This window comes from Aquarana catesbeiana, linkage group LG01 (assembly GCF_042186555.1).
Source record: "Aquarana catesbeiana isolate 2022-GZ linkage group LG01, ASM4218655v1, whole genome shotgun sequence".
NCBI lineage: Eukaryota > Metazoa > Chordata > Amphibia > Anura > Ranidae > Aquarana > Aquarana catesbeiana.
Window position 1 is genome coordinate 685258633 of NC_133324.1, and position 25920 is coordinate 685284552.

Here is a 25920-nt window from a genome sequence, read left to right on the forward strand (position 1 = left end):
AATATATACCAACAGAGAAAAAATGGGCCTACACCGTACATTTTTAAGCAGTGCACCAAAATGCACAGTATGTGGATCAGCCAGCAGCTACTGTACTGTGCATTTGGTTATCATTTTATGTGAGCATACATTTTAACCTTTAAGTGTGGCAGGGGCTTAAATAATAATATGGGAGCCCCACTTCATTAAAAAGTGTTAATTTGGTCTTCAGCAAGAACCAAACCTTTTAAATGTCTTTTAATTCACCTTTCATTGGTCTTCTATTATAATACACAAAACAAAAGAAAAAAAACATTCATTACAAAGTAACATTAAGGTCTCACGCACAATGGACATTTTTACAGCTGTAGTTTTTGGCTTTTATTTTTTTTCTGCAGCCAGTAAATTCCCCAGCATGTTATCCCATGTGTCCATGCACACATAGGCTGTTATCAGTGTTTTTTGGCAGGGGCATTTTAATTGCTGGAAAAAACCCCAGAACGTTATAAAAATGGCAGTAGCGTTAGCTGTAGAAAGCTGTAGCTGTAGAACATGTTTTGCAGCGGTTTTTAGCTGTAGCATTTTTTAGCTTTTTTTTATAGCAAAGCTATACTCCCAGAAAATCTTATGGCTTAAAAACACTGATAAACACGGAATAGCTGAGTTTTTCAGCTTTTATCAGAGCTATTGCATTTTTCCAGCTGAAAAACTCCTCTCAAAACCCACTAGTTCTGTTTTTTGTTTCCAGCCATAAAATGCCCCTGTCAAAAAACACTGATAACAGCCTATGTGTGCATGGACACATGGGATAACATGCTGGGGAATTTACTGGCTGCAAAAAAAAAAACGTCTGATGCCAAAAACAGCAGCTGTAAAAACGTCCAGTGTGCATGAGGCCTGAAGAGGAGTTTTTCAGCTGTAAAAACGCTCTAACTCTGATAAAAACTTAAAAACACTGAAAAACGCGGGTATTCAGCATTTATCAACATTTTTGAGCCATAAGCTTTTGTGGGAGCATAGTTTTGCTAAAAAAAAATAAAAAACGCTACAGCTAAGAAACACTACTGCAAAAACACTGCAAAACTCATTCTACAGCTAATGCTACTGGTGTTTTTAAAACATCCAATGTGCATGAGGGCTTAGGGCGCATTCATACATGCAGTAGGTCTTACTGTGCCTCTGAAAAGCGTTCTGCGGTGGATTGCTTTTCAGAACCATTTGACAGACGGTGAGGAGGTGGTATGTTACTGCCCTGTAAATGCGCACCACCATGCTGCAACCATGTGCAATACACACAGTTGCAGGATGGTTGTGACGCAGCATGTGTACAGTGCTAAGCATCTCCTTCTTCGGGTAGGTGGGGAAAACTGGGGGGAGAGTAAAATTGCAGATTAACCACCTGCTTTTTCCTCCCTCTGGTTGCTCATGTTTATGAGCCCTTAAACAGTAACATTATGTTCCATTAATAAAAGCAATACATCAAAAATATAGGACAAAAACCCATAGTTGCTCACAGTAAACAGCTGAAGGCTAACTTTTCACTCTCTGTACATGTATGTCATTACAAATCCATAATGTTCCTGTGGGATGCACACATTCACAGTTCTGTACAGTTCAATTTCAGCCCCATTTATTTTTTTTAAATCAGAGAAAAGTTTATTAAAAACCAACAAATATTACAAGATCAAATTACATTTAGAAGAGTTATGTCACTCGTTACTTTGCAAAAAATGAAGTGCTAATGTGCACATCCAAAACATGTAGAGATACAGAACTAAAGAGTAAACATACAATTTCAACAACCCACTGTATGTATACTCATAAACACTCCAGGTAGTAATGCCCCCAACCCAACCCATCCCTGCAACACCTATCCAGGTATCATCCATTAATATATATATGCATTCCAATGTTATAGTAGTAGTCTATCCAAGACTAAGCCAGCCCCATTAATTTTGAATGGGCTGAAATCACACTACACCGCACCGCACCAAAAGTATGCACTACATGCACTACTTTTGGAAACACACTGCAACCAGATCGCATGGTACTTTTGTACCATGCGATCTGGTGCAGGCAAATGCACTGAGTTCGCAACCTGCGTTTTGGGTATTGTTAACATTGCACTGACACCTGCTGCAGATCCCAAGGGCAGTGCAATTGGAATGCAGTGTGGGAAACTGGCACGAAATGCAGGTTTCCCACACAGCATTTCAGTGTGAACATGCCCTTAGGCTGGGTTCACACTATTGCGAATTGGATGAGGGTTTCCCTGCAACCAACTCTCAATGGAGCCGGTTCACACATCTCCGGGGCGGCCGCAGAGCGCACAGCAGAACAGTCCTGTGCGTCTTTGGCTCCATTTCAGGTCCGAATTGAGCCAAAAATTCAGACCTAATTTGGACCTAAAATGGTGAACTAGGATGCACCGGACCCCCTGCTGCGAGCCGTGGCCACACACAGTGTGAACCCAGCCTTAAGGGCTAAAGCACCATCCCATTTAGGCCTCATGCACACTGAGCATTTGATCAGCTCCCCTGAACGCTTCTGCTCCTGGCAGGAGGAAAGCAGCTTAAAAAAAGCACCTAAAGCCACGTTTTGCATGCACGTTTAGGCATGTTTAGACGCATTCAAGCTCATGAGTGTTAATGGATTTAATTGGCCAGAATATTCATTTATTCTGCCCACTGGAATAAATGAACACTCAAGTGCTAAATGCTTCTAGTGTTTTTGTGTGTTTATGCTTACCAAGCGGTTTTTCTGCCTAAAAGCTCCTCTCATTAACACATTAGTTAAGGTTTTTTTTTTCTGCCTGTAAACACTGCTCTTCTAATATGCCTAATATGTATATGGACACATAAACTAACAAACATAGAGGTGCGTTTACAGGCAGAAAAAAAGTCAAACATCTGTAAAATGGCTTTTTTTAAGCCCAGTGTGCATGAGCCCTTAAAGGTCATTTTTAATTTAACAAATGCGGTGGAATGCTGTGAAAATTCTCTTCTTCAACTTCACCTTATTCACTAAACTAAGTAAAAATTCACTTTTCAAACATAATTAATTTAGCTTAGTGAAGTTGAGCTGACTTCAAATATCCACTCATGTTTAAGCAAAAATATTTTTCTATTTTTTTCTTCTATTGGGTATTCCGTGCAACCTGGATTTTTACCCTTTTCAACTCATTCATTAAGATTAGCAAAAATTAATTTTAAAGGTGAACATGCTCTACTCTATTAAATAAACCTCTACTGTAAAGACAAAATAAAATAGTTTGGCTTATTTACTAGCTAATAAAAGGATACTTTATGGTCTTGTTTACAAGAAAAAGAATTAATGGACACTCAAAAAGTTTCCAAAACTCTTTAATTTTAAAGATTGATACAAATTCAATTCAATTAGTAACAGGCTTTACAGCAGGGGTGTCCAACCTTTTGACCTTCCTGGGCCACATTGAGAGAAGAGGAATTGTCTTGGGCCACACATAAAATACGCTAACAATAAGGAATGCTCATAAACAGAAAAAGTCGGGCAGATCACAAGTTAACGATCACAGAGAATGATGATAATGTACCTATCTGAGTAGTAAAGAGCAGTGTGATTTGGCCACAAGTTGGACACCCCTGCTTTACAGGTTTAATATAAAATAATTATAATGCTACAATATAAACACACATCACTGTAGAATGGTTGCAATGTCATAACTGACCTACAAAGTAATTCAATCCAAACAACATAATAAGATTGCTTCAAGTATACAATGCTCTGTATGTACAGAATGATGAGGTCACGCTTAAAGTTGCCTTTTTTTTTTGTACAGATCCCTTAAGTATTTTAACAGCAAAAAAACAATTCAAATTCACTCAGCTATACATTTTCACAAATATGTTTGAAAGATTTTTAAAGATTTGCACGGAGACATAGCTGTGTCAGCTTATTAATAGGCAGATTTGACTACATAGTTCTGTAATGAAACACAAGATGGCACAAAAGAGCACTTTAACTTGATCCCAGCATTACACTGTATAAATACATATTTCCGTAGCTCATAAATGAAAGGTGAAGGTATAAATGTTCACAATTTATTAATTGCACATACAGGGTGAGTCTTTGGCCTTTTCTCTATATATTTACCACTACTGAAAAAAATGCAAGCTATGTGTAATTAAATGACTTTATTTGTTGTTACAATTCTAGTTAGCAAACACCAGTTGTATGTAGTTATTATTCTAAGGCAGGATGCCAATTGCTGATAAATGTGCACTTTAAGCTGTACCAAAGAAAAGTTTAAATGCTTGCTGCTCTACATACTTTGCTACATTTTTATGGATAGAGTGTATGACTTTCTGACAAACAACAAACATGTTGCTTTGTCACAAATATACAAATCTAGGATTAACCCCTTTGCACCTGAGGGTAAAACAAGTCTTAATGCCTAAGCCCAATTTTGCAACTTTGACATGTTTTAGTAAAACTGTACATATCATCACAACTACATTGTGCATCCAGGTGGATTATACCTTGTTTTTTTCAGGACAAATTGGGCTTTCATTTGGTGATAAATGGTAATGGATATCTCCCGATTTTTTTTTTATTATCTAAGGAAAAATGTCCCAAAATAGTTAAATTTAACTATATTTGTTGCTACTACCTTAACCTACCACCAAAGAATAACCGAAAATAAATTCTCCTGCTTCTGATGATCACAGCGATACCACATATGTGTATGTTATGCCGCACACACACAAGCGGAATTTCTGACAGAAAGAGTCCGATGGGAGCTTTTCATCGTATATTCCGACCACATGTATGCCCCATCTGACTTTTTCTGTCGAAAATTCAGACGGACTGAGATAGAGAACATGCTCTATATTTTTCCGACGGAACAAATTACTGTCGGAAAAAACGCTCGTCTGTATGCTGTTCCGATGCACCAAAAACGACACATGCTCTGAAGCAAGTATGAGACGGAAGCTATTGGCTAAAGGCTATTGAACTACCGCTTTCTAGTCCCGTCGTACGTGTTGTACGTCACCTCGTTCTGGACGGTCGGAATTTGGTGTGACCGTGTGTATGCAAGACAGCTTGAGTGGAATTCTGTCCGAACTCCATTGGAAAAACCTTCAGAGTTTATTCCAACGGCAAAACCAATCGTGTGTACAAGGCATTAGTTGTTGTTTGTACTCATAGTACAGCCCAGAATTATTATTATTATTATTATTCAGGATTTATATAGCGCCAACAGTTTACGCAGCGCTTTACAATATAAAAGGGAGACAATACAGTTATAATATAATACAATACAATACAATAGGATTAAGAGGGCCCTGCTCAGAAGAGCTTACAATCTAATAATGCGCATTTTGCTTTTTGTTATCCTACCCAAAACACACTGACACTAACAGACACTGATACTAATTAAAAAAAAAAAAAATCTTGTCAAAAAATACTGGCCCTGACAATTGACCTTGACATTTGACCCTGACCTTGACTGAAATGCTAAAAAAAAACCTGGATTTTGGGCTGGATTTGGACCTGAAACTAACCAAACGATGCACGGGACTCTTCTGCAAACCGCTCCGCAGTCGTACCGGAGGTGTGTGAACCGTCTCCACTGAGGGCCGGTCAGTCTCCCGACATGCGAATTGGATGTGGGGAAACCTGCATTCAATTCGCACTAGTGTGAACCCAGCCTTAAAGAAGCTTGTCATAGGACAAAATGTGCAGGCTGCTATTTCCTCTTCCTTTTTGCTGGATGTCATGTTTACCCTTTGACTTCAATACTTTAAGATTATGACCAAGAAAAAATTATGCGGACAAGGACCTATTATATTTTCACATATTATCACTTATCTGCATTTTTATTTTTATGTTAATCCGCTGGCTTTTCTGCACTAAAGCCAGAGGATCAACATGACAGCCAGACAACCAGCATTTTTAGAAGGAGACAGGCAATGAGAGCCTCCTCTTTACATTACCAGTTTCCAAAGCTTTATAGGAATTAGTAATATTTCAATGTCTAATTTTATATTGATGTAACTTGTATGTGCAGCTTATTGCTCTTGGAAATTTGCATCTGAGAGACAAATGAAAAGCTGTTTAAAATTGGTATTTTCTGTGGTATTTTTTGACAGATATAAGAAAATATTAACTCAGTTAAAAAAAAAGTACACAATTTCAAGCAGGCCCTTTTAGCCAGTCATTGGCCAGCCCAATGAAGGGAAACACTGTATGAATATGAATACTAATGTTATTAATGTTTTTTTTATTACATACTTACATATCTACCATTGCTGGGCCATCTGTTTACTTTAGCTATTGTAATATAGCTAGAATGTGGTCTAGAACTGGCATGTTAGATGACATGTCTTTCATTACTTGTTTGTCTCTAGTACTTACAGAAAGAAACAAGAACACATAATACAAGGTCTTTTATATTCCTTTAATTTCATTCTATTCTGATTGCACCAGTCTTTTTAAAATATAGAAAATAATCTAATAAACAACTATTTTACAGCAAGATCTGAAAGTCCCACCCACTAAGAGACTACCTGCATGAAAATAAACACATTTTAATCACAGCTCGGGTACTGATAGTAGTAAAATACACAAACAGATAAATACCTACAAACAATCGATGTTATAATATTGACAGAGGTTGCATAGTATTCTAACTTTTTTTTTTGCATGTTTTTTAACCTAATATTAGATTTATTTTATATTTCATATTTTATCTACCACTTTTACTCAAAAAAAAAAAAAACAAAACAAACAAAATAGAAAAAAAAATACAGTAATTCTATTTTTGTACAAGGCTTTTGGAAATAAAAAAAACAACTACAAAAAATGTTGCAATGTTGATAATATCATACCTTTCAGCAGGTATGGTATTTTACAAGAATTTTAATCATTAGTACCTTTTTGTTTCAATTGATTTTTTTCAAAAGCTTTAAACTCCCATCACGTGTACTTACAAGCTTCTAAAATTTTAATTAACAGTTTTGACGTAAAAAAAATTTTGCAGTCAAAATGCGATAATACCTACTTTATATTTATGACATGTTCCCATGCAAATAGCAGAACTTTAAAATTGTTTTTTTTTACTTACCAGTAAAATCTATTGCTCCCTTTCTGAACTACATGATACTCTCCACTGTCTGTCCACTAAATAAGTAAGTTCATTGTATTCTATCATTTAATGTGCTGCCAAGGGACTCATTTCACATTATTAAACCTTAACGTATCCCTAAGGGACAAACTCTTTTAACATATTTTTAAATAGATGTGGACAGATTGAGGGGGTTAGAAATACTGTCAGGTTGTTATTGCTGTTCCTGTTAGGGAGATTGATTCTCTCTAATTGTTTTTATCATCAATTTTGGGGGGGGGGGGGCGGGATTTTCCTCACATTAGGAAAATATCCCCTCACTTCCTGCTGAATCTTCAGGACAAGAAGTGCAGGGATATCTCCCTAAGGAATCACAAATGGTAATAAAAACAAAACAAGCCAAAAAAAAACAAAACCACAATGGTTTTCTGGGTTTTGTCTTGGGGCCAATACTCCTAAATGTGTTTGTTAATATAGAGGTTTGAATGCATACCTGCTCTGTGCAGCCCCTTACCTCATTTTCTGAGGTTCCCTGCCACCGCTCTGTGCTCCTCCTCTTCTCTGAGTGTTCCATAGCAAGCTGCTTGATATGGGAGCACTCATGCGGGCGCACTCCCAAGCACCACCCCTGCCTCCTCCTCACATGATTTGATTGACGGCAGCAGGAGCCAAAGCCTCATGTGAATACAGGAAGAGGGGAGAAGAGTTGCTGCAGATGGTTCTGGATTGAGAGAAGACTCAGGTAAGTGTTTCCTAAAAAAAGGGGGGGGGGGTATGCTGGGGGAGCTGCTATTGAGAGTGTTTTTTTTACCTTAAAACAGAAAATGCCTTAAAGGTTTGTTTAAAAAACAAAAAAGACAAACATGTTATACTTACCTCTTCTGTGCAAGGGTTTTGCACAGAGTAGGCCCGATCCTCCTCTTCTGGGGTCCCCCGGAGGTGCTCTTGTCTCCTCCTCTGCATCCAGTGCGCCCACTGAGAGCCGTTCTCCATGGGGACACTGGTGTGGGCGCGCTCCTGAGTCCTGCTGCTGCGTCCATTGACACAGACAGCAGGACACGGCCCCGTCCTGGCCCCCTTGTCACTGGAGTTGATTGACAGCAACAGGAGCCAATGGCTCCTTCTGCTATCAATCTATCCAATGAGGACCCAAGACAGCGGCTGGAGCTGCTGGGCTTGTTCTCGTTGCTGGAAAGATCGGGTGCAGGTAAGTAAAAGGGGAGGCTCTGGGGGGCAGCTGCACCACAAAAGGTTTTTCACCTTAATGCATAGAATGCATTAAGGTGAAAAACCTCGAGACTTTACAACTCCTTAAAGATAAAAAAAAACATTTTGCCTTTAGAACCAGGTTAAGAGCTCAATTTTATTGTTTCTTGATGATACCAAATTATGCAGGAAAGTAAATTTGGCACCGCATGTACTCAATGATCTTGATAAAACAGGAGTTGGGCAGCTACAAGGCAGATGAGGTGCAATATTAAGGAATGTAAAGTTATGCACTTCAGTACAAAAACTATACATGTAAAATTCACATTAGGGGAGGCTTCCCTGGGAGAATAAGTGATCGAAAAGTACAGTGCCTTGCAAAAGTATTCACCCCCTTGCCATTTTTCGTGTTTTGTTGCCTCACAACCTGGAATTAACATGGATTGTTTGAGGATTTGCATCATTTATTTAATTTAACATGCCCACAACTTTGAAGATTTTTTTTATTGTGAAGCAACAACAGAACAACAAATAAAACAAAATAAAAGAAAAAGTCAATGTGCATAACTATTCACCCCTCTAAAGTCAATACTTTGTAGAGCCACCTTTTGTGGCTATCACAGCTCCAAGGCGCTTTGGATAAGTCTCTATGAGCTTGCCACATCTTACCACTGGGATTTTTGCCCATTCCTCCTTGCAAAACTGCACCAGCTCCTTCAAGTTGGGTGGTTTGCGCTTGTGAACAGCAATTTTTAAGTCTGACCACAGATTTTCTATTGGGTTGAGGTCTGGGCTTTGACTAGGCCATTCCAACACATTTACATGTTTCCCCTTAAACCACTCAAGTGTTGCTTTAGCAGTGTGTTTGGGGTCATTGTCCTGCTGGAAGGTGAACCTCTGTCCTAGCCTCAAAACACATACAGAGTGGTACAGGTTTTGCTCAAGAATATCCCTGTATTTAGCACCATTCATCTTTCCCTCAACACTGACCAGTTTCCCAGTCCCGACTGCTGAAAAACATCTCCACAGGATGATGCTGCCACCATGTTTCACTGTGGGGATGGTGTTCTTTGGGTGATGTGATGTGATGTGTTGGGTTTGTGCCAGACATAACGTTTTCTTTGATGGTCAAAAAGTTCAATTTTAGTCTCATCAGACCAGGGCACCTTCCTCCATACATTTTGAGAGTCTCCCACATGCCTTTTTGCAAACTCAAAACGTGCCATTTTGTTTTTTCTGAAAGTGATAGCTTTCTTCTGGCCACTCTGCCATAAAGCCCAACTCTATGGAGTGTACGGCTTATTGTCATCCTATGTACAGATACTCCAGTCTCTGCTGTGGAACTCTGCAGCTCCTCCAGGGTTACCTTAGGTCTCTGTGCTGCCTCTCTGATTAATGCCCTCCTTGCCCGGTACGTGAGTTTTGGTGTGCGGCCGTCTCTTGGCAGGTTTGCTGTTGTGCCATGTTCTTTCCATTTGGTTATAATAGATTTGATTGTGCTCCTAGAGATCATCAAAGATTTGGATATTTTTTTTTCAACCTAACCCTGACTTGTACTTCTCAACAGCATTGTCCTTTACTTGTTTGGAGAGTTCCTTGGTCTTCATGGCAGTGTTTGGTTAGTGGTGCCTCTTGCTTAGGTGTTGCAGCCTCTGGGGCCTTTCAAAAAGGTGTGTATATGTAATGACATGTGAAAGAATGCACCCAGGTGGACATAATTTCACTAATTATGTGACTTCTGAAGGTAATTGGTTGTACTAGAGCTTTTATGTGCTTCATAACAAAGGGGGTGAATACATACGCACATGCCAATTATCATTGTTTTATTTCTGAAAAATAGTTTTATGTGTATATTTTTCTAATTTTACTTCACTAACTTGGACTATTGGCTGTAATGGAACAAAATAGGTAAAAAGCCAAGGGGGTGAATACTTTTGCAAGGCACTCTATATGGGTGTGATTGTATATCAAAGGCTTAGCAAAAGCATGCAATGCCAAGCCAAAGCTAACTAAGGTAGAAAAATACTCTCCTACATTAAAAGAGGCATAAATTCCAAAGATAAATCAATAATTTACAAAACACTGGTTTGGCCTCATCCTGGACATGCAGTTCAGTTTTGGTCATCAGTCGTTGTTTAACTGAAAAGCATTCAGTGAAGGGCAGTAGAATTAAGAGGAGGAATGGGGGACTTCAGCTATGAGGATCAACTACATAGATTACATGGAAATATACATATGGATATTCAGCAACGTGTTTTTGCATTTATTTCCATTTCTTTTTATATTCCTTTGTTATTGAAAAATTAATAAAGACAGGCTGAGTAAAAAAAAAAACACAAATTACAGTTATTCACCATGGTAAGAGGCACTTAAAGTGGAGTTCCACCCACTTTTACAACTCTTCAGCATCCCTCACTAAACTGTGCACTGTAAACGAATTGGATATTTTTAAATTTTTTTCTCAGCACCTACTGTATATCTGCTGTATTCATTTTTCACTTCCTCCTCCCTGGCCGCGGCCCATCGCATTATTTCCTGTTTGCAGTGCCTTCTGGGAAGGGGCGTCAACTTCCTCTAACACTGCCGTTGCTATGGAAACCTGACCTGAAACCTATTACACTCCTTGTGCTGCACTGAGCATGTGCGAGATCTGCAAGGATGAGATCCAGGAAGAAATACAGTCTGGCTTCAGATGCCCACACTTAAGATGGCCACGGCCTGCTGTAAGTTTATAAAATGACAAACTACTGCTATAAACTAACAAAACAGACCTTAGTTTATAGACTAACTTTACTAGAATACATTAAGCTTGTGTATTAATGGGGTATTTTTATTTAAAAAGTATACTTTCGGCCGGAACACCACTTTAAGAGGCAAAATAATTACAATGTACAAATATATCAAAAGTGACTCCATAACTGTAATATATTGTTTACTCCAAGGTCCCTGAAGTGGACACATGGCCATGATTTGGGGTTAGGAGAAAATAGGTTTAACATCAGAGTGGATAAATGGTTCTTTACTGTTAGAGCAGTAAAAATGTGGAACCCCCTCCCCCAGGAGGGGGCACTAGCTGTGAGTGTCAACAACTTAAAAATAACTTTTAGATGTCCGGAAGCAGAATAAACAGGGCAATGGGAATTGTTAGAGAATACAATCTCACAAACATGGGTTGAACAGGATGGACTGATGTAGTTTTCAACTTCATAAAATGTAACACTATCAAAAAAAAAAAAAAGGTTTTGGCTTTAGATATACTTTAAAGATAAAAGTGAACAGTCCTTGCTTGCCTTGATCCTTAAAGGGGATATCCACCTTTATATTGCTGACATTTTATTTTATAAAACTTCAATTTACAATACAATGCAAAGTTGCACTTTACTAATATAAGACAAAGGAAGTCTGTGAATCTTCCTGTCAGCAGATAACTAACATAATATTACGAGAATTCAAATTGTGTTGAAATTCCCGTTTCTATTCATATGTACCCAAAGATATAAGACATTTTACACATAATTACTGGTTCGAAACTAATGCCATTGAGACAGCAAACACACAGGACACGGTTATCTACATACTTAACATTATATCTATAATTTACCATAACCAATTGAATATTGGAATTGATGTACTGCTGCATGTCCAATCTATGTCATTTTTATTTAGTTTATGATAATGTAGTATTCTCAATAATACACAAAAAAATAGAACAAGTGCAAAAAGCAATCAAAAATAAAATCTGGATAAAAAAGCATTGTCATGAAAGTGTTTATCAGACAAATTACATTTTAAGATACTGCAAAGTGTAAACATAGGACAAAAATCTGACATTGGTCCTTATTTTGATGAACACATGTAACCATGAAACACTGAAAAAAATCTTACCTATATAGATAATAAAGTGCCATAATATTTTACTCAATTTCATATGTATCCCTTAATATTGTACCTAAAAAGTCATGTCCATCTAACTGATGTATATGTATAAATAATGCTGTAAACTATCAATTAAAAATCAGCTGTCTGTCTCTCCATGCACATTCTCCATGTGCACCTTGAGGTAGTCATTTCTTGTAAACTTCTTGTGGCAAAGTTGGCACTCTGCCATTGGACGATTAGGGTTGTGAGTCAATTTATGTCGAATTAACATTTTTTTGAGACTGAACGATAGGTCACAAACCTAATAAAGCAAAAAAAAAAAAAAAAAAAAACTGTGAAATTATGTTTTTTAACACATGTTCAATGCCAGTAGCACAGGAGAAAGGTACAGTAATGTTGGAAATCACACGCATCATGTACAAAAGGGGACTTTGTAGACCAGAAGTATACATCAAGATTTTAAAAATATAGCACTACACAGTTTTTCAGAACTTGTGCAGATCTTGTTCAGTAATGGTAATATTTAAAAATTGGGTGGTGGAAAAAAAAGGATATCCGACATACTGCAAAATCATTTTAATGGAGTACATAAAGGGACACAGGATGAGTAATTGTAGGACTAACAGGCTCACGAAAACATGTCAACATTGGGGGGCCTGATGTGGCTCCCAGAGCTGCCTGAAGGACCTTATATCCAAAGATGGCATCGGAAGAGACCTGGTCATCTACCTGGTAAAACCTAGAGAGCATGAACTGAATAAAAATGAAGCAATGAAAAGGATGAACAATTAGCCAGGATTGTAAAGGTCACAATACACGTTACAGTCTCACTGTACAACTAACTTTAAACTTTAAATTTACCAAAACCATGTGATAGGAGGACTAAACTATCCAATCACCAATCTGTATCTAATCAGGCAGGCCCTTGTACAACATAGTTTATGGTAGAATTAAGGAAGATTGTACAAAAAAATTGTAATGTGTGTGGTGAGATTTAGATCCCTGAACCACACACCCAAGATACTTGTCAGATGGCCATGAAAGCAATGTCATGTTGCAGGGCAGGGCCTGTGAGTAAGAAGAAGGCCTTAGAAAAGATTCTAGTCTCTGATCCTCAGGATCATGAAACACTGGGATGTTCTCTAAAGCAATGGGTGGTGTTTTGTTAAAGGCAGGAAATAGCCAGACCCACATTGGGAACGGCCGGCTTATTAAGGAACTCATCCACAATAGAGTACTGCTAGGGAGAATGCTTGGGAAGAGTAAATAGTGTGCTTGGGTCAGACCAGGTACCTAACAAATCAAGTTGCAGTAGCGGGTGCACTGGAAAAGATTTACCAGGCTGGGGGCTTTTTAGGAGTCCAGAATGACAACGTTAAAAAAATTCACACACAGACTGCTCCAGTTCTAGACATATGGACACTGTGTCAATAAGGATCAAGATGGTATCCTTAGGCTTAGTAGTTATGTCAGCTATATGAACTTTCTTAAGTACATCTCATCCAAAAGGGATAGGGCACGTTCTCAGCTGAATGTGCAGAAGCGGTTGCAGCTGTAGCTGTAACTATAAGGAGTTCGGGCACTCGGGCAAGGGACAGTAATCTGGGCTAGCGGTGATAGCACTGCCCCAAAGCTTGGATTGCAAGCTGCAAAGGTCTGCAGGACCATTTCACTTAGTTCTAAAGTCAGTCATACTGTCAGTATGTAAAGTGAGAAAATCCCAAGTTAGGGTACTCACAGACCCACTGCCGAGCAGGAAGGGCTAATGGCTGTCTGTGACCAGGTCATTGTAGGCTGCAGCAAGGCCCCTAACAGTAAGCAAGTACCAGCAAGAGTTACTCACGGAAGGACTGCAAAATAGGAGGGGTAAAAGGCTATCTGTGACCAGGACAGGACCAAAGCTTTTTGAGGAGGCATGAGAAGTTCTCCTTCTGAGGAAGGAGGAAGGAGGAGTTGTGGAGCTGGGTTGTGAACAAGCAAGCTATCGATTGTGAAATGTCTACCATTGCCTATATCTGTCTGACCCTTTTTTGAATAAAGATGACATCGAGATAATTTGGAGTTCCTGTGTGCGACCAATTCCTTGTCTTGTTCGTCTTCCACGGTGGTGAGCCGAGTTCTGCACCTGTGATCCATCCTGCACCTGAGTTTGCCTGGAGCGGTGTGCTTCTCTCTGTTCTAAGGAGGAGTGTTTGCCATATAGTTCTGGCACTGCATATTGGTGGTCTGTGCGCATGCACAGGCCCTAGTGGTGCAGATACTGTAAGACAAAAAAAATGTCACCGCACTGCTGATAGGGTACACAACATATTTTACAGAGGTGTTGTAGCCTGTAGTGAATGAACGTGTCACAGCTCACCATGCTCTGTCAACCCTGAAGGGGAACGCACAGGCTTCAGAGTAAAGGGCAGAGGCCTACTAACTTATTGCAGCAATAGTCTGGATCGCCCCTGAGGTAGACAGATGGCACAGTAGTGAAAAGTAGCAAGCACATACCAGACAGTCTCCACCTATCCAGTGGGCATACACCCTAAGGAGTCTTCAAGGACAGGATTCCAGCAGATGGAATTGCAAACATCACAGCCCTGGACCTGTAATGTGTCTACAGCTAACTTATTCAATGCACTCAGTATCTGGAAGTGTGCAAACCGTGCCCAGTGCCCGCAGGCCACATCACTGGCTGTCTTCCTCACAATAGGGTCCAGATATGGCCTTCAAGGCTACACCAAGTACTGGCTGATCTAGAAAACAGCAAAAGTAGCACTCTTGGTTCTACAGTATTGGAGAAAACTTGATTGAAGAAAAAAAATATTGATAAAAATAGAGAAAAAGTCTAGTAAAAAAGGGTATGCTTCCATCTGAGAAGAGAAGATGTTCGATCTCCTAGAACTATAACATGAACTTCCTGAAAAGGTGAGATTTTCCTGTCGTAGGTTGCATGGTGGGAATGGGAGGGGCTATACTGCCTACTCAACATTTTTTTTGTTGCCAGTGTCATTTTTCCTGTAGGTGGTAGCAAAACCCTGTGACCCTGAATTACTCATCCTGTGTCCCTTGACGTACGATTAAGAAATTTGGTTGTATGATAGGGATCATTTTTAAATTGAAAAAAACACTTTAAAAGCAGAAGTTCTGTCTAAGGGCAGGCTGAAGAATGCACCTGCTATTATCTGCCTCTGCACATGAATGGGAATTTAAAACCAACATAGCGTTACTACATTCAGTGAGTTAAGTGAACATTCACTTTACTAGGTGAACATTCTCTACTTCTTTAGTAAAGCAACCCTATTAAGTCAGTAACCCCAAATAAGTATGCAAATAGGTATTTTTCATTTCTCTGTGACTTTCCAGATTTGCATACTTGTTTTAGGGCAATGACTCAGAAATCTTGGAGACCAGTTGGCCAACAATAGAAGCCTCCTTATTTCCCTCAGGAAGGGATCTCCAGTGTGCAGTTTTCTGACAGCTTTACTTGAAACTAGACAAAAATGGCAACTGCTCCAATCAATTTTGGAACATATAATATATAGCAAAGAATAAACTGAGAGCAAGTATGCCTGGAGGTCCTCCTTAAAGACACAGGGACAGACCAGAGGTCTAGCACAGCACAATGGCTGCTGAAAACCTTCTGTGTATCCCTGTGCCAAATTCAGCAAGTTGAACAAAAATGTCAACTGATCCAATCAATTTATTACAAGCTTTTTATATGGTTGGGCGCACATGGAAAGGGCTTTTCAAAGAACACAATACAAAAATTTCCCAGCACACTTACCAGCTAGCTAGCTGGAAATTTATTTGCATTATGTTTTTTGTTTTATTTTTACTTTTCTTTAAAGTTGTTTTCTATTCCACATTCATGTGGACTGGCAATAATCCCCTTGTTTGAAATTCTATTCAATCAGCTGTTTTGAAGTTAAAAAATGTATGACAGCTAAAACGGAAACAGGTTGATTGGGGCTCCATATAAGATTTATAGAAAAGAGCTAGCCATACACCTTTTGATTTTTCTTGTTCAGCTCTGCATGCTAAACAAGAGAAATCAGATTATTGTTCCCTCCATGCTAAACAGCGTGGATGAAAGGATGTCCCCTGACAGCAAATGCACTCAGCAGCCATTGGCTGCAGTTGGTGCTGTTATTATTTGCCTGAAAATTGGCGCTGACAGGGCCACCCACAGCTACATTTTTGGCTGAAATTTGAGCAGTGTATGAACAGATTTGGTGTTACCACTCTTCCACCCATCATCCTGAAATCGGCATGTCTTCACAAGTCTCCCCTATGAAGAAATGCCGCTGATCGTCTCTCCTCTTCTCACATTCTCAGTGTGAGGCGAGGAGAGTCGATAAATGCCACTGGTTGGACACAGTCGATCACATGGGTAAAGAGCCGCGTCATCATGGTGAGACTGGGGCAACGTCATATGACATCATCCCAGAACTAGAGGGTCCCCGCCCACCGTGCGGGAGGAGGTTAAACTATAGAAACAGCTGACAGCAAAAGTTCTTAGAAGGGGATCTTTGCCAGTATATATGAGGGAACAGCAGGAAGAGGAGTTTTTCAGTTTCTTTTTGCAAATGTAAAACCATTTTAGGACAACTTCCTCCTTTTCAGAGATTTTACAGTCATAATTACACACTTTCACATGCTTATCAGCATGTGAGCTAGTAATATTGTGGATAGATCAATAACACAATAGCAACGTGCCACTCAACTTACATCACACTGGAATGGTTTTTCCCCGGTGTGCGTCCTCATGTGTTCATCTAGTCCACGTTTCTGACTGAAGGCCTTATTACATTCTGAACACTGGTATGGCTTCTCCTGTACACAATGATAAAGGAGGAAAATTTGTAGATTCTAGACTTCGTAGTGTCACGTGATTAAAGTCTCCCTGTTGCACCCGGTATTTTGTATCTTTGGTACAAATATAGGCCCATTTTACAATAAAATGTAAATACATAGCAGTGTGCAGTAACCCAGAGCAAACAGACAGAAATGTATTTTCAATAGTTCACACTTTATTAGCAGTAATGCGTGGATATTTCAAAGTTTGCCATAAGCTTCTGTCGACCTTTCTTCACATCTCAGACATTACACAAGCCTAGCGATGTGGTTAATAAAAAAGTTGCACAAAATATTTTTTGTGTGAAACAAAATAAAATCTCTCATTTGCTGCAACCAGGACAACAATACTGCATTAGTAGACATGGGCATTTCCCAGAATTCACATCCCCTGCTCATAGTCTCTCTTACATGCACAGAAAGATTTGAGATAGACACAGTTTATCTCTGTATCTGAAGCACAGAAACAAGCAAGCAAGCAAGCAGGTCTTTAATTCTTAGTAGTGCTTTATTTCTCAATGAAAGTTTTACTTATTAAAACATCACAAACTTGTACATACAAATTCAATGCATTGCCGCTATTGCATTGTGAATGCTCTATTCAGCATTCTTACTTTAGCTGCTTCCTCTTTCTTAAGACAAAACTAAGGGTAAAAGGTTCTGATATAGACATGTTATCACAGTACAAACACAGATTATCTTAATTAAAGTGCAGCAATCCACACCAGTGTCTTGCCACCTCATTTGTCTTCCTTATGTCAGCTCATTGTCCATCATCTCACAAGGAAGTCAAAATATACATAGGAGGCATTAAGAAAAGATTACAATAATTTCCTGAAACCCGAGAAAAAAGGAAAATAAATGTACTTCATTAATAAAATCTGAACAGATAATTAAATTCCAAAATCGTATAAACCTCATATATAAATTCTTAGGAAGGTAGATGTATAGATGCACAGGATGATGTAGTGGACTTTGTGACTGTTACAGCAAATAAATGGTGTTGCAAGTAAGGATCATAGAGGTGTGTGTGGCATTGTCTAAGGTGGTGCTGTGTTACCGGCGGTGATCTGCAGTCTGTTAAATACTGGTCATACACTTAGAAATATAATACTTCATAAAGAAATAGGAGGCACACGCTTTTTAAATGTGGCGCTCAATTATGATCCAGTGTATGCTGGGTGATCAATCCATTACTACGTAAAGGGCAAAACAGCAAAGCTCTACCTCTCTTTTGTACTCACAGATCTGAATGAGTTAGGCAGATTTAATCTCTTCAAGCTTAATCCACACTTTTTTTAGTTTTGTTAATCACATCAGATAGGGATGCTGTGAACATTCAGATTCAATATAATTTCCAGTACAAACAGTACTCTATACAAATGTTTATCGAAAACGTTGCCAAAAATGGATAAAAAAGCGATTGTGTGGCTTTAACATATTTTGGAGACTTTAGCGAAAAGATATTCCCCATCATTGTTCTGGTGGTATTCTGAGCACCTCTCAGTGCATCTGTAATTGGAAGTCATACATTTTACTCTGGAAAGTTGTATTGTTCTGAATAATTCAGTTTAAAATAGTGTGATGCTGCCTGTGTAGGTCCTACAGCCTCAAAACTGTCTGATTCACCAACAGTTCTAACCTCAGCATTCATAAATAAAAAAAAAAAAGAAAAGGATTAGCAGGAAGAAAACTAGCATTTTAGTAAAACTGATTAAATGTAAAAAAATACATATCTGAGTAACAATTTACTTCAGCTTGTTTCCTATTTTTTTCATTAGTAGTTTGTTTAAAAGTTTTAGAGATTTCAGTAAAACTGTATTTCCAACACTTCTAGTCAGAATTTGTATATTCCATCATCTAAACCAGGTGTAGGCAACCTCGGCCCTCCAGCTATTTTGAAACTACAAGCCCCACGAGACATTGCAAGACCCTGACAATCACAGGCATGACTCCTAGAGGCAGAGGCATGATGGGATTTGTAGTTTCACCACAGCTGGAGGGAAGAGGTTGCCTACCCCGATCTACACCTATGATACTTACAGGCTTATTAAGTAAGACATTGCAATTAGCATTGACAATGTGCAAACTACAGTATCCCCCAACAAATATTCATTATCTGCATCAGCACAGTTTACACATTGCTCTTTGGCTAACCGAAAGCACTTGTTTTGTGATAAATTCTAAACTACCATAGCTTGAATATTTTCACTGTCTACCTCAGTGATTCACATGTACTCTTAATTTTTTTCAGGCATAGTATGCCTCTTCTGGCATTAAATTAAGCTATGCTATCAATAAAAAAAATATGCTTGGTTTGTCTAGGCCCAATAATATTAGATTCACATCTAACATTCTGATATTTCCATTTTAAATGTATTTATTATGAATTTTCACTATAAACGCCGCAGACTTCATCTTTGAAAAAGCATGCAATGCTGTTTTATGGCTTATGAAAACTGACCAAAGTAACACATTTCCTTATAACTGGTTTATATTTCCATACTGATCTCTATATCCCTAGAGGGTTTAAAGCTTCCTTCCTCCGCAACACTCTGGACTCATACAGATGGGATGCTGTCCTCTACAATACCTCTCTTGACAAGAAAGCACCATGAAATATCTGTAAAACATATTTTAATGAAGTATAAATACTACGAGTGCTAAGCCCCAACTTTCAGAAGATGGCACAATCAATTTATGATAGCAACTTTTCTTTTTTCTCTTGTAAGATGGAATGTAAAGAATTAAACATAGAATAAATAGAATATTAATTCTATATAATGGCATATGCAGGCTACCAGTTATTGCTTAATCTACTCATACAATATCCAAACATTTGATACATTTAAGCTTAAGGGAACTTTTCATCAGACTCACTTTTTTTGACGGGGCTGTCAGTATGTAAATATAAAAGGTAAAAAAGAAAAAAACTTCTTCTGGCTCTCCCAAGCTGTTCTACTCGTAACTGCCAAAAGAGTGGAAGCCAGCCTGTGATTCAAAATACACAGCCCAAATGCATGCTTAAGGCATTACCTGTATTACTAAAAATAAATAAACTAGTGAATTGATAAAAAATATTTTCTTTAACCAGTTCCTGCCTGGACTATATTCAAATGATGGCTGGGCAGAACCGCTCTAGATCCGGGTGAACATCATATTACATCCTCTCTAGATCGCTTCACACTGAGGTGAGATCTGTCACCTGTTGTGTCCACTGGACACAGATCAGTGACAGATCAGTGTACCAGCCCGTTGCCGGTAACATATGATCGCTGTGACCAGTCACAAGATCACGTGATCATAGTAAACAACGAATGCATTCATTGTGTACTATTGTGTTGATCTCTGTGATTGGTCAATCAGTGATCACACGGTACATGTACAGCCCATCTGTACCATGTGATCAGTTGTGGCCAATCACAGCTAATCACAATAGTAAACACTGAACTAAATAGGCTCTTTATTTATGTAAACCAGTGCTATACAGTGAGAGAGCTGAACATACATGAGTAATGATGGAAGTCGTATGTACGTCAATGGAGCCTTGCATAGCTATTTAGTTAATTGTACAACCACCAAGCAGTGAACCTAGATGTTTATGCTTCTACTACTATTACCTGGACACAGCCTTTTTATCACCTCTTTGCTGATGGCCTTTGTAAAACAATGGTGTTGATTTACTAAAGGCAAGTAAGCCGTTCACTTTAAAAGTAAATTTCCCCTTAGCTGTGTATGAGATGAAGCTCTGCTGACTTCTATCATTCAATTATGTTCAAGTGAATTACTGTTTTTTATTTCCCTTGAATGTGATTGGGCATTCTTTGCAAATTGAATTTCTTGGCCAGGAAATTTGCCTAAAGTCAACTTTTGAGTCATTCAGATCTGTGCAATTTAACAATTTTTGTGCATGTATTTACATGTCTTATACAGTCCCATGTTGTCTTGTAAATCCCTGAAGCATTACATCCAGTCAAACTTATGTAATGAATTGTTAATATAAATGAACATATTTAGATAAATGCATATGAATACATAAAACAATAAAATAAAATAAAATGAACAGTAAGCCCTGCAGCTTGCAACAAAAATAGAAGTGGTACCATTGTATTGGTCAGTGTTAAAAAATGATTTTCAGTGAAATATGATTTACAGTTTTCTAATATAGCACTGCAGTGGCATTATTAGGTGTTGTCTAACTGAAGTCTTTATAATGACACCACAATAACGTACACATCATTCGGTTATGACAAAATACTGCCGCTGGATTTTTGTTATAATAAAGCAAAATGGGTCAATGAAAAACCCTTTTTTATGAAGCAGTATGATGAACAGAGATAAATTATTCTTTTACAAGGTGAATTTCATTATTTCCCATGGGAGCTGGTTTTGTTGTAATGGTAATGGTAGAACATATTAAGGGTTATAATAAAGTACAATTAGCTTCCTAGTTAATAAATAGGCCATATAGTGAGGTCAGCAGTGTACACCACAACCAAACTTTACAATCCGAAAAAGCCCCTACTCAAAAAAAGTATTTTGCTTAATATTTTTACCGCATACATTCTTGCTACAAAAATCTTTTTTTAATTAAGATGGAACTCTAAAGCATTTTTTCTGTGTCCATACTGTCCATTTCAGGGTAGGCAGTAAGAAGGAATCTGAGCGGATTCTCAGAAAAGCTTTATTTTTTACATATAAGGAAAAGTTAGGACCTGTGTCAAACTTTTAGTGATGTTTGTTTACCTGTTGGAAATCTTTGGACTCATTTAATGACAGTTGTACCTTGGACAGGAAAGGAGAGATCCACTTTAGATATCTTATCCCAAGAATCCTGAGTAGGCTCAGACTACAAGTGGACAGAATGAAGACTTGAAAAGATACATTTGCTTCAAATGTATGGTAAATATACAGTATTTATCAAACCTGGACATGTTATAGGAATCAAAATGATGCCAAATAACTATATTAACAAACATAATTAATAATGACATGTGCTCATGTAAAATGGTGTACTGCTTTATAAATTTATATGTCTGCATGCAAACACCTTATGCCCCGTACACATGATTGGAAATTCCACCAGCAAAAGTTCGATGTGAGCTTTGGGTTGGAAATTCTAACCGTGTGTATGCTCCACCAGACTTTTTCTGGCGGAATTCCTGCCAGCAAAAGATTGAGAGCAGTATTCAAAAGACAAACAGGAGGGACTTTTGGACTTTTAGGCACAACTACAAAAAACTTTTCTATATAAAAAATATTTTATTTTATTTACTTAGAAAAATACATGGCAGAAAAGACATTGATTAAAAAACACAACATATGTATATGTATTAAAGCGCTAGCTATACAACACCATCTAAGTATATAGTTCTTCGGACATCTGGGTAACCACTCCAAATAATGATCGGTCCGAGAGGATGGCTAGATAGCAAATCCGCAATCAATTCATGTCATGTAGATATTCGATGCTCGACATGTCATCACGCTTCTTCAAGAGCGAAACAGTATATATTGTGGCTATCAAAATACATAACATAGCATATATATAATTAATATATACAACCATAAAAACTGGCATCTATATTGACGCCACATATTATAAATTTAGAGAGATGTGTGCTAATTCAGGCAGTGTGGTGATAAGTGCGAGGACCAAAGAGGTGATGAAAGGCTACTATGGGGGCGTACACAACAGATTGATTGATTGAGAGTAGGTTCTCTTTTTTTCGGTCGGAAAAAGTTCCGACTGGAAATTCCAATCGTCTGTAACAATTCCGACACGCAAAATTCCTATGCATGCTTGGAAACAATTCGACGCATGCTCGGAAGCATTGAACTTAATTTTTTTGGTTAGTCGTAGTGTTGTACGTCACCGCATTCTTGACGGTCGAAAGTTCAGAGAACTTTTGTGTGACCATGTGTATGCAAGGCAAGCCATCCAAGATTTTTCCAATGGAAATTCCGCTCATGTGTACGGGGCATTAGAGGTACATTCAGGTACTATTACCCAGACAAACCTACTTGCATCCATATGATTTCTGATTTCTCTGTGATTTTACAGATTTGCACACTTGCTTAAGGTCAGAAATCTCATAAACACTTTGGCCAGCCTAATAGCCAGGTAACCAGCATTTTCAGAAGCCGATTGGAAATAGCAGCTTCCTTATTTCCCTCAGGAAAGGTTCTACAGTCAGAAGTTTTTCCAACTGACAATAGTCCCGCTGTTTGAAACTCTGCAGAACAGCTAAACCGGAAAACAGTAAATTTGATCTCCAGATACGATTTAGTGCAGAAGAGTAAAGCTGGCCATACACAGAGTAAATTTTGGTTGGTTACTGAAAACTGGCCAGAATTTGAGCCAAGGGGGGCCCTGTCGGTATTCTTCAACCTGACAGCTATCAAACTGAAAAGCAAAAGTGTGGGGCAAAAAATTGTCAGCTGAACTGAATCCAATCAGACAAATAAAATGGCCCTGGGAGTTGCTGTGTCTCAATTTCTTTAGCAAGGCAGAATAAAGAAACCAGGGCTGTTTGAATGGAGTAGGGACATTGTGGATCTAGAAAGTACGAAAGTAAAGGATTGACAGTGGGTCCTGGCCAGTGTGACTGCCATGGGAGGGTCACAGACCTTTTACATTGTTAAAGCATTGTGCTGCGCTGTAAAATACTAACAATATCACAAATTGTGCAATAAATCAATCACATGCAATGTTACAAAAATGACCATATAATAGTCATCTACCAACCTAAAAAGTGCTAGAAATATTTATACAATACCAAGATATTGAAATGATTGTGCTAAAACCAAAATAAAGTGCGTGTATATCAAAATTCAGTGCATATGTATCAAATTGTACTAAACCGTCTCTATCTCAGTCCTCTAAAGAGCATTCATGGTCCATGCGCATAGTGCATAATCCACTTTTAGATTTTGTTAATGCAACCTCTGAAAATAAAGTGCATCCACTGAAAATACAGTGCTTTCACAGCTGCTGTTTTTCACTTCTTCATTCACACCAATGCCTGTGATGGGTCAACCTTCTACCCTTAGTGAACGCCACTCACCAGATTTGATGTGACCACTTGTGGTATAAGAAGGTTAATAAGCGCTTAGGTTCTATATGTTTTCGTTGCTTCCTCCTTCTTTGGTCTACCAGTACCAGTCACCAAGGCCTTTTGTTATTCTGAAGAAATAGCTGTTTGTTTGTCTGTGTCCATGATCATCTAACCAACGTGACCAGACTTTAACCCCTTCCCGACCAGCCGCCGCAGTTGTACTGTGGCAGGTTGGCTCCCCTGGGCGAACCGACGTAAATGTACGTCGGTTCGCCTTTTGGCCACTAGGGGGTGCGTACGCACCCGCGGCGCCGGAGCACCAGTGATTGCTCCACAGAGAGAGAGAGAGAACGGAGATCTGTCAATGTAAACAAACAGATCTCTGTGCTGTCAGGTGTGAGGAGAGGGATCTGTTGTTCATACTAAGTATGAACAATGTTCACCCAGTGATTGCCCCCTAGTGTTAACCCCTTCCCTGCCAGTGACATTTACACAGTAATCAGTGCATTTTTATAGCACAGATCGCTGTATAAATGCCAATGGTCCCAAAAATGTGTCAAAAGTGTCCGATCTGTCTGCCATAATGTCGCAGTCCTGATAAAAATCGCTGATCACCGCCATTACTAGTAATAAATCTTTCCCCTATTTTGTAGATGCTATAACTTTTGCGCAAACCAATCAATATACGCTTATTTCTATTTTTATTACCAAAAATATGTAGAAGGCCTAAACTGAGGGAAAGGTTATATATTATTTTTTAAATTGGGGATATTTATTATAGCAAAAAGTACAAAATATTGTGTTTTTTTTTTCAAAATTGTCGCTCTTTATTGTTTGTAGCGCAAAAAATAAAAAAACGCAGAGATGATCAAATACCACCAAAAGAAAGCTCTATTTGTGAGAAAAAAAAGACGTCAATTTTTTTTGGGTACAACGTCGCACAACCGCGCAATTGTCAGTTAAAGCGACGCAGTGCCGTATCGCAAAAAATGGCCTGGTCATTGAGCAAGCAAATCTTCTGAAGCTGAAGTGGTTAAAAAACTTTTTTGGGGCACCCACGGTTATGGTAAATAGCTTGGTATAGATAAGGTAAGTTAGAGTTTACCAGCTGTTTCCAAAATTGGAGAGTGGGAGGAGAGTATTGCTTTCAGTACTTAATGATAGACTTTCTAGTATAGAACAATAAAAGGCTTAGGAGAGTTCTCTCTGCCACAAGAGTAACCAAGTCCTCCACCAGATTCAACAGGCAGAGTCTAGGCATCGGGGTAATAGAAAGCTGGGCCCTGGCATGATATTGACATTGATAACATTACTTCAGTAAGGGGTAATTGCTGGCCAGGCCCAAAACACATGAAAAAAATCTCCAGCTAGGTGAGTACATCACCAACAGGCTGGGAAGATTCTGTGGTTCATCTTGTGCAGCCTGGAAAGGGTAAAGTAGGCAGCATGGAGGATTTTAATCTGGATGACTTTATCTCTGGCGAACACCAGATGTTTGAAAGGTAAGTCTGACCAATCCTCTTCATCCAGGTCAGGAACATCCTGCTTCCAGGGTACTTTCAAAGCAGATGACTCAGAAATGGTGGTCATAATAAGGTGTTAATACACCATCGAGGTGGGTTTTTGTATTTCTGGGACTCAGAGCAGGGATTCAAGTTCCAAATAAGTAAAAACTAGGATGTGTGCAAATTGGAAATTGGATATGGGATGCATGAGAAACCTGGAGATATTGAAAGTAATAGTGAGTTGGTACATTCAATTTACAAGAGGGAGCATCAAAGGGGAGCGGGTGGCAGTCCCCAACTATGTGCCTAGGTGTCTTGATTTTGTATTTGGTCAAGTCATGAGAGT

General features: G+C 38.7%; 1 protein-coding gene across 4 annotated transcripts in view; it reads right to left on the reverse strand.

Moving 5' to 3' along the window:
* Positions 1-3325: 3325 nt before the first annotated feature.
* Positions 3326-25920, reverse strand: part of PRDM5 (PR/SET domain 5) — a 328080-nt gene continuing 305485 nt past the window's right edge. For all 4 annotated transcript variants that reach the window (XM_073603356.1, XM_073603364.1, XM_073603346.1 and 1 more), the window contains 2 exons: positions 16886-16990; positions 3326-12470 (listed from right to left, as the gene is read on the reverse strand). In XM_073603356.1, the coding sequence (XP_073459457.1) occupies positions 12306-12470; positions 16886-16990 (270 nt within the window). In that variant the 3' untranslated portion in view covers positions 3326-12305. The remainder of the gene's footprint in view (positions 12471-16885; positions 16991-25920) is intronic.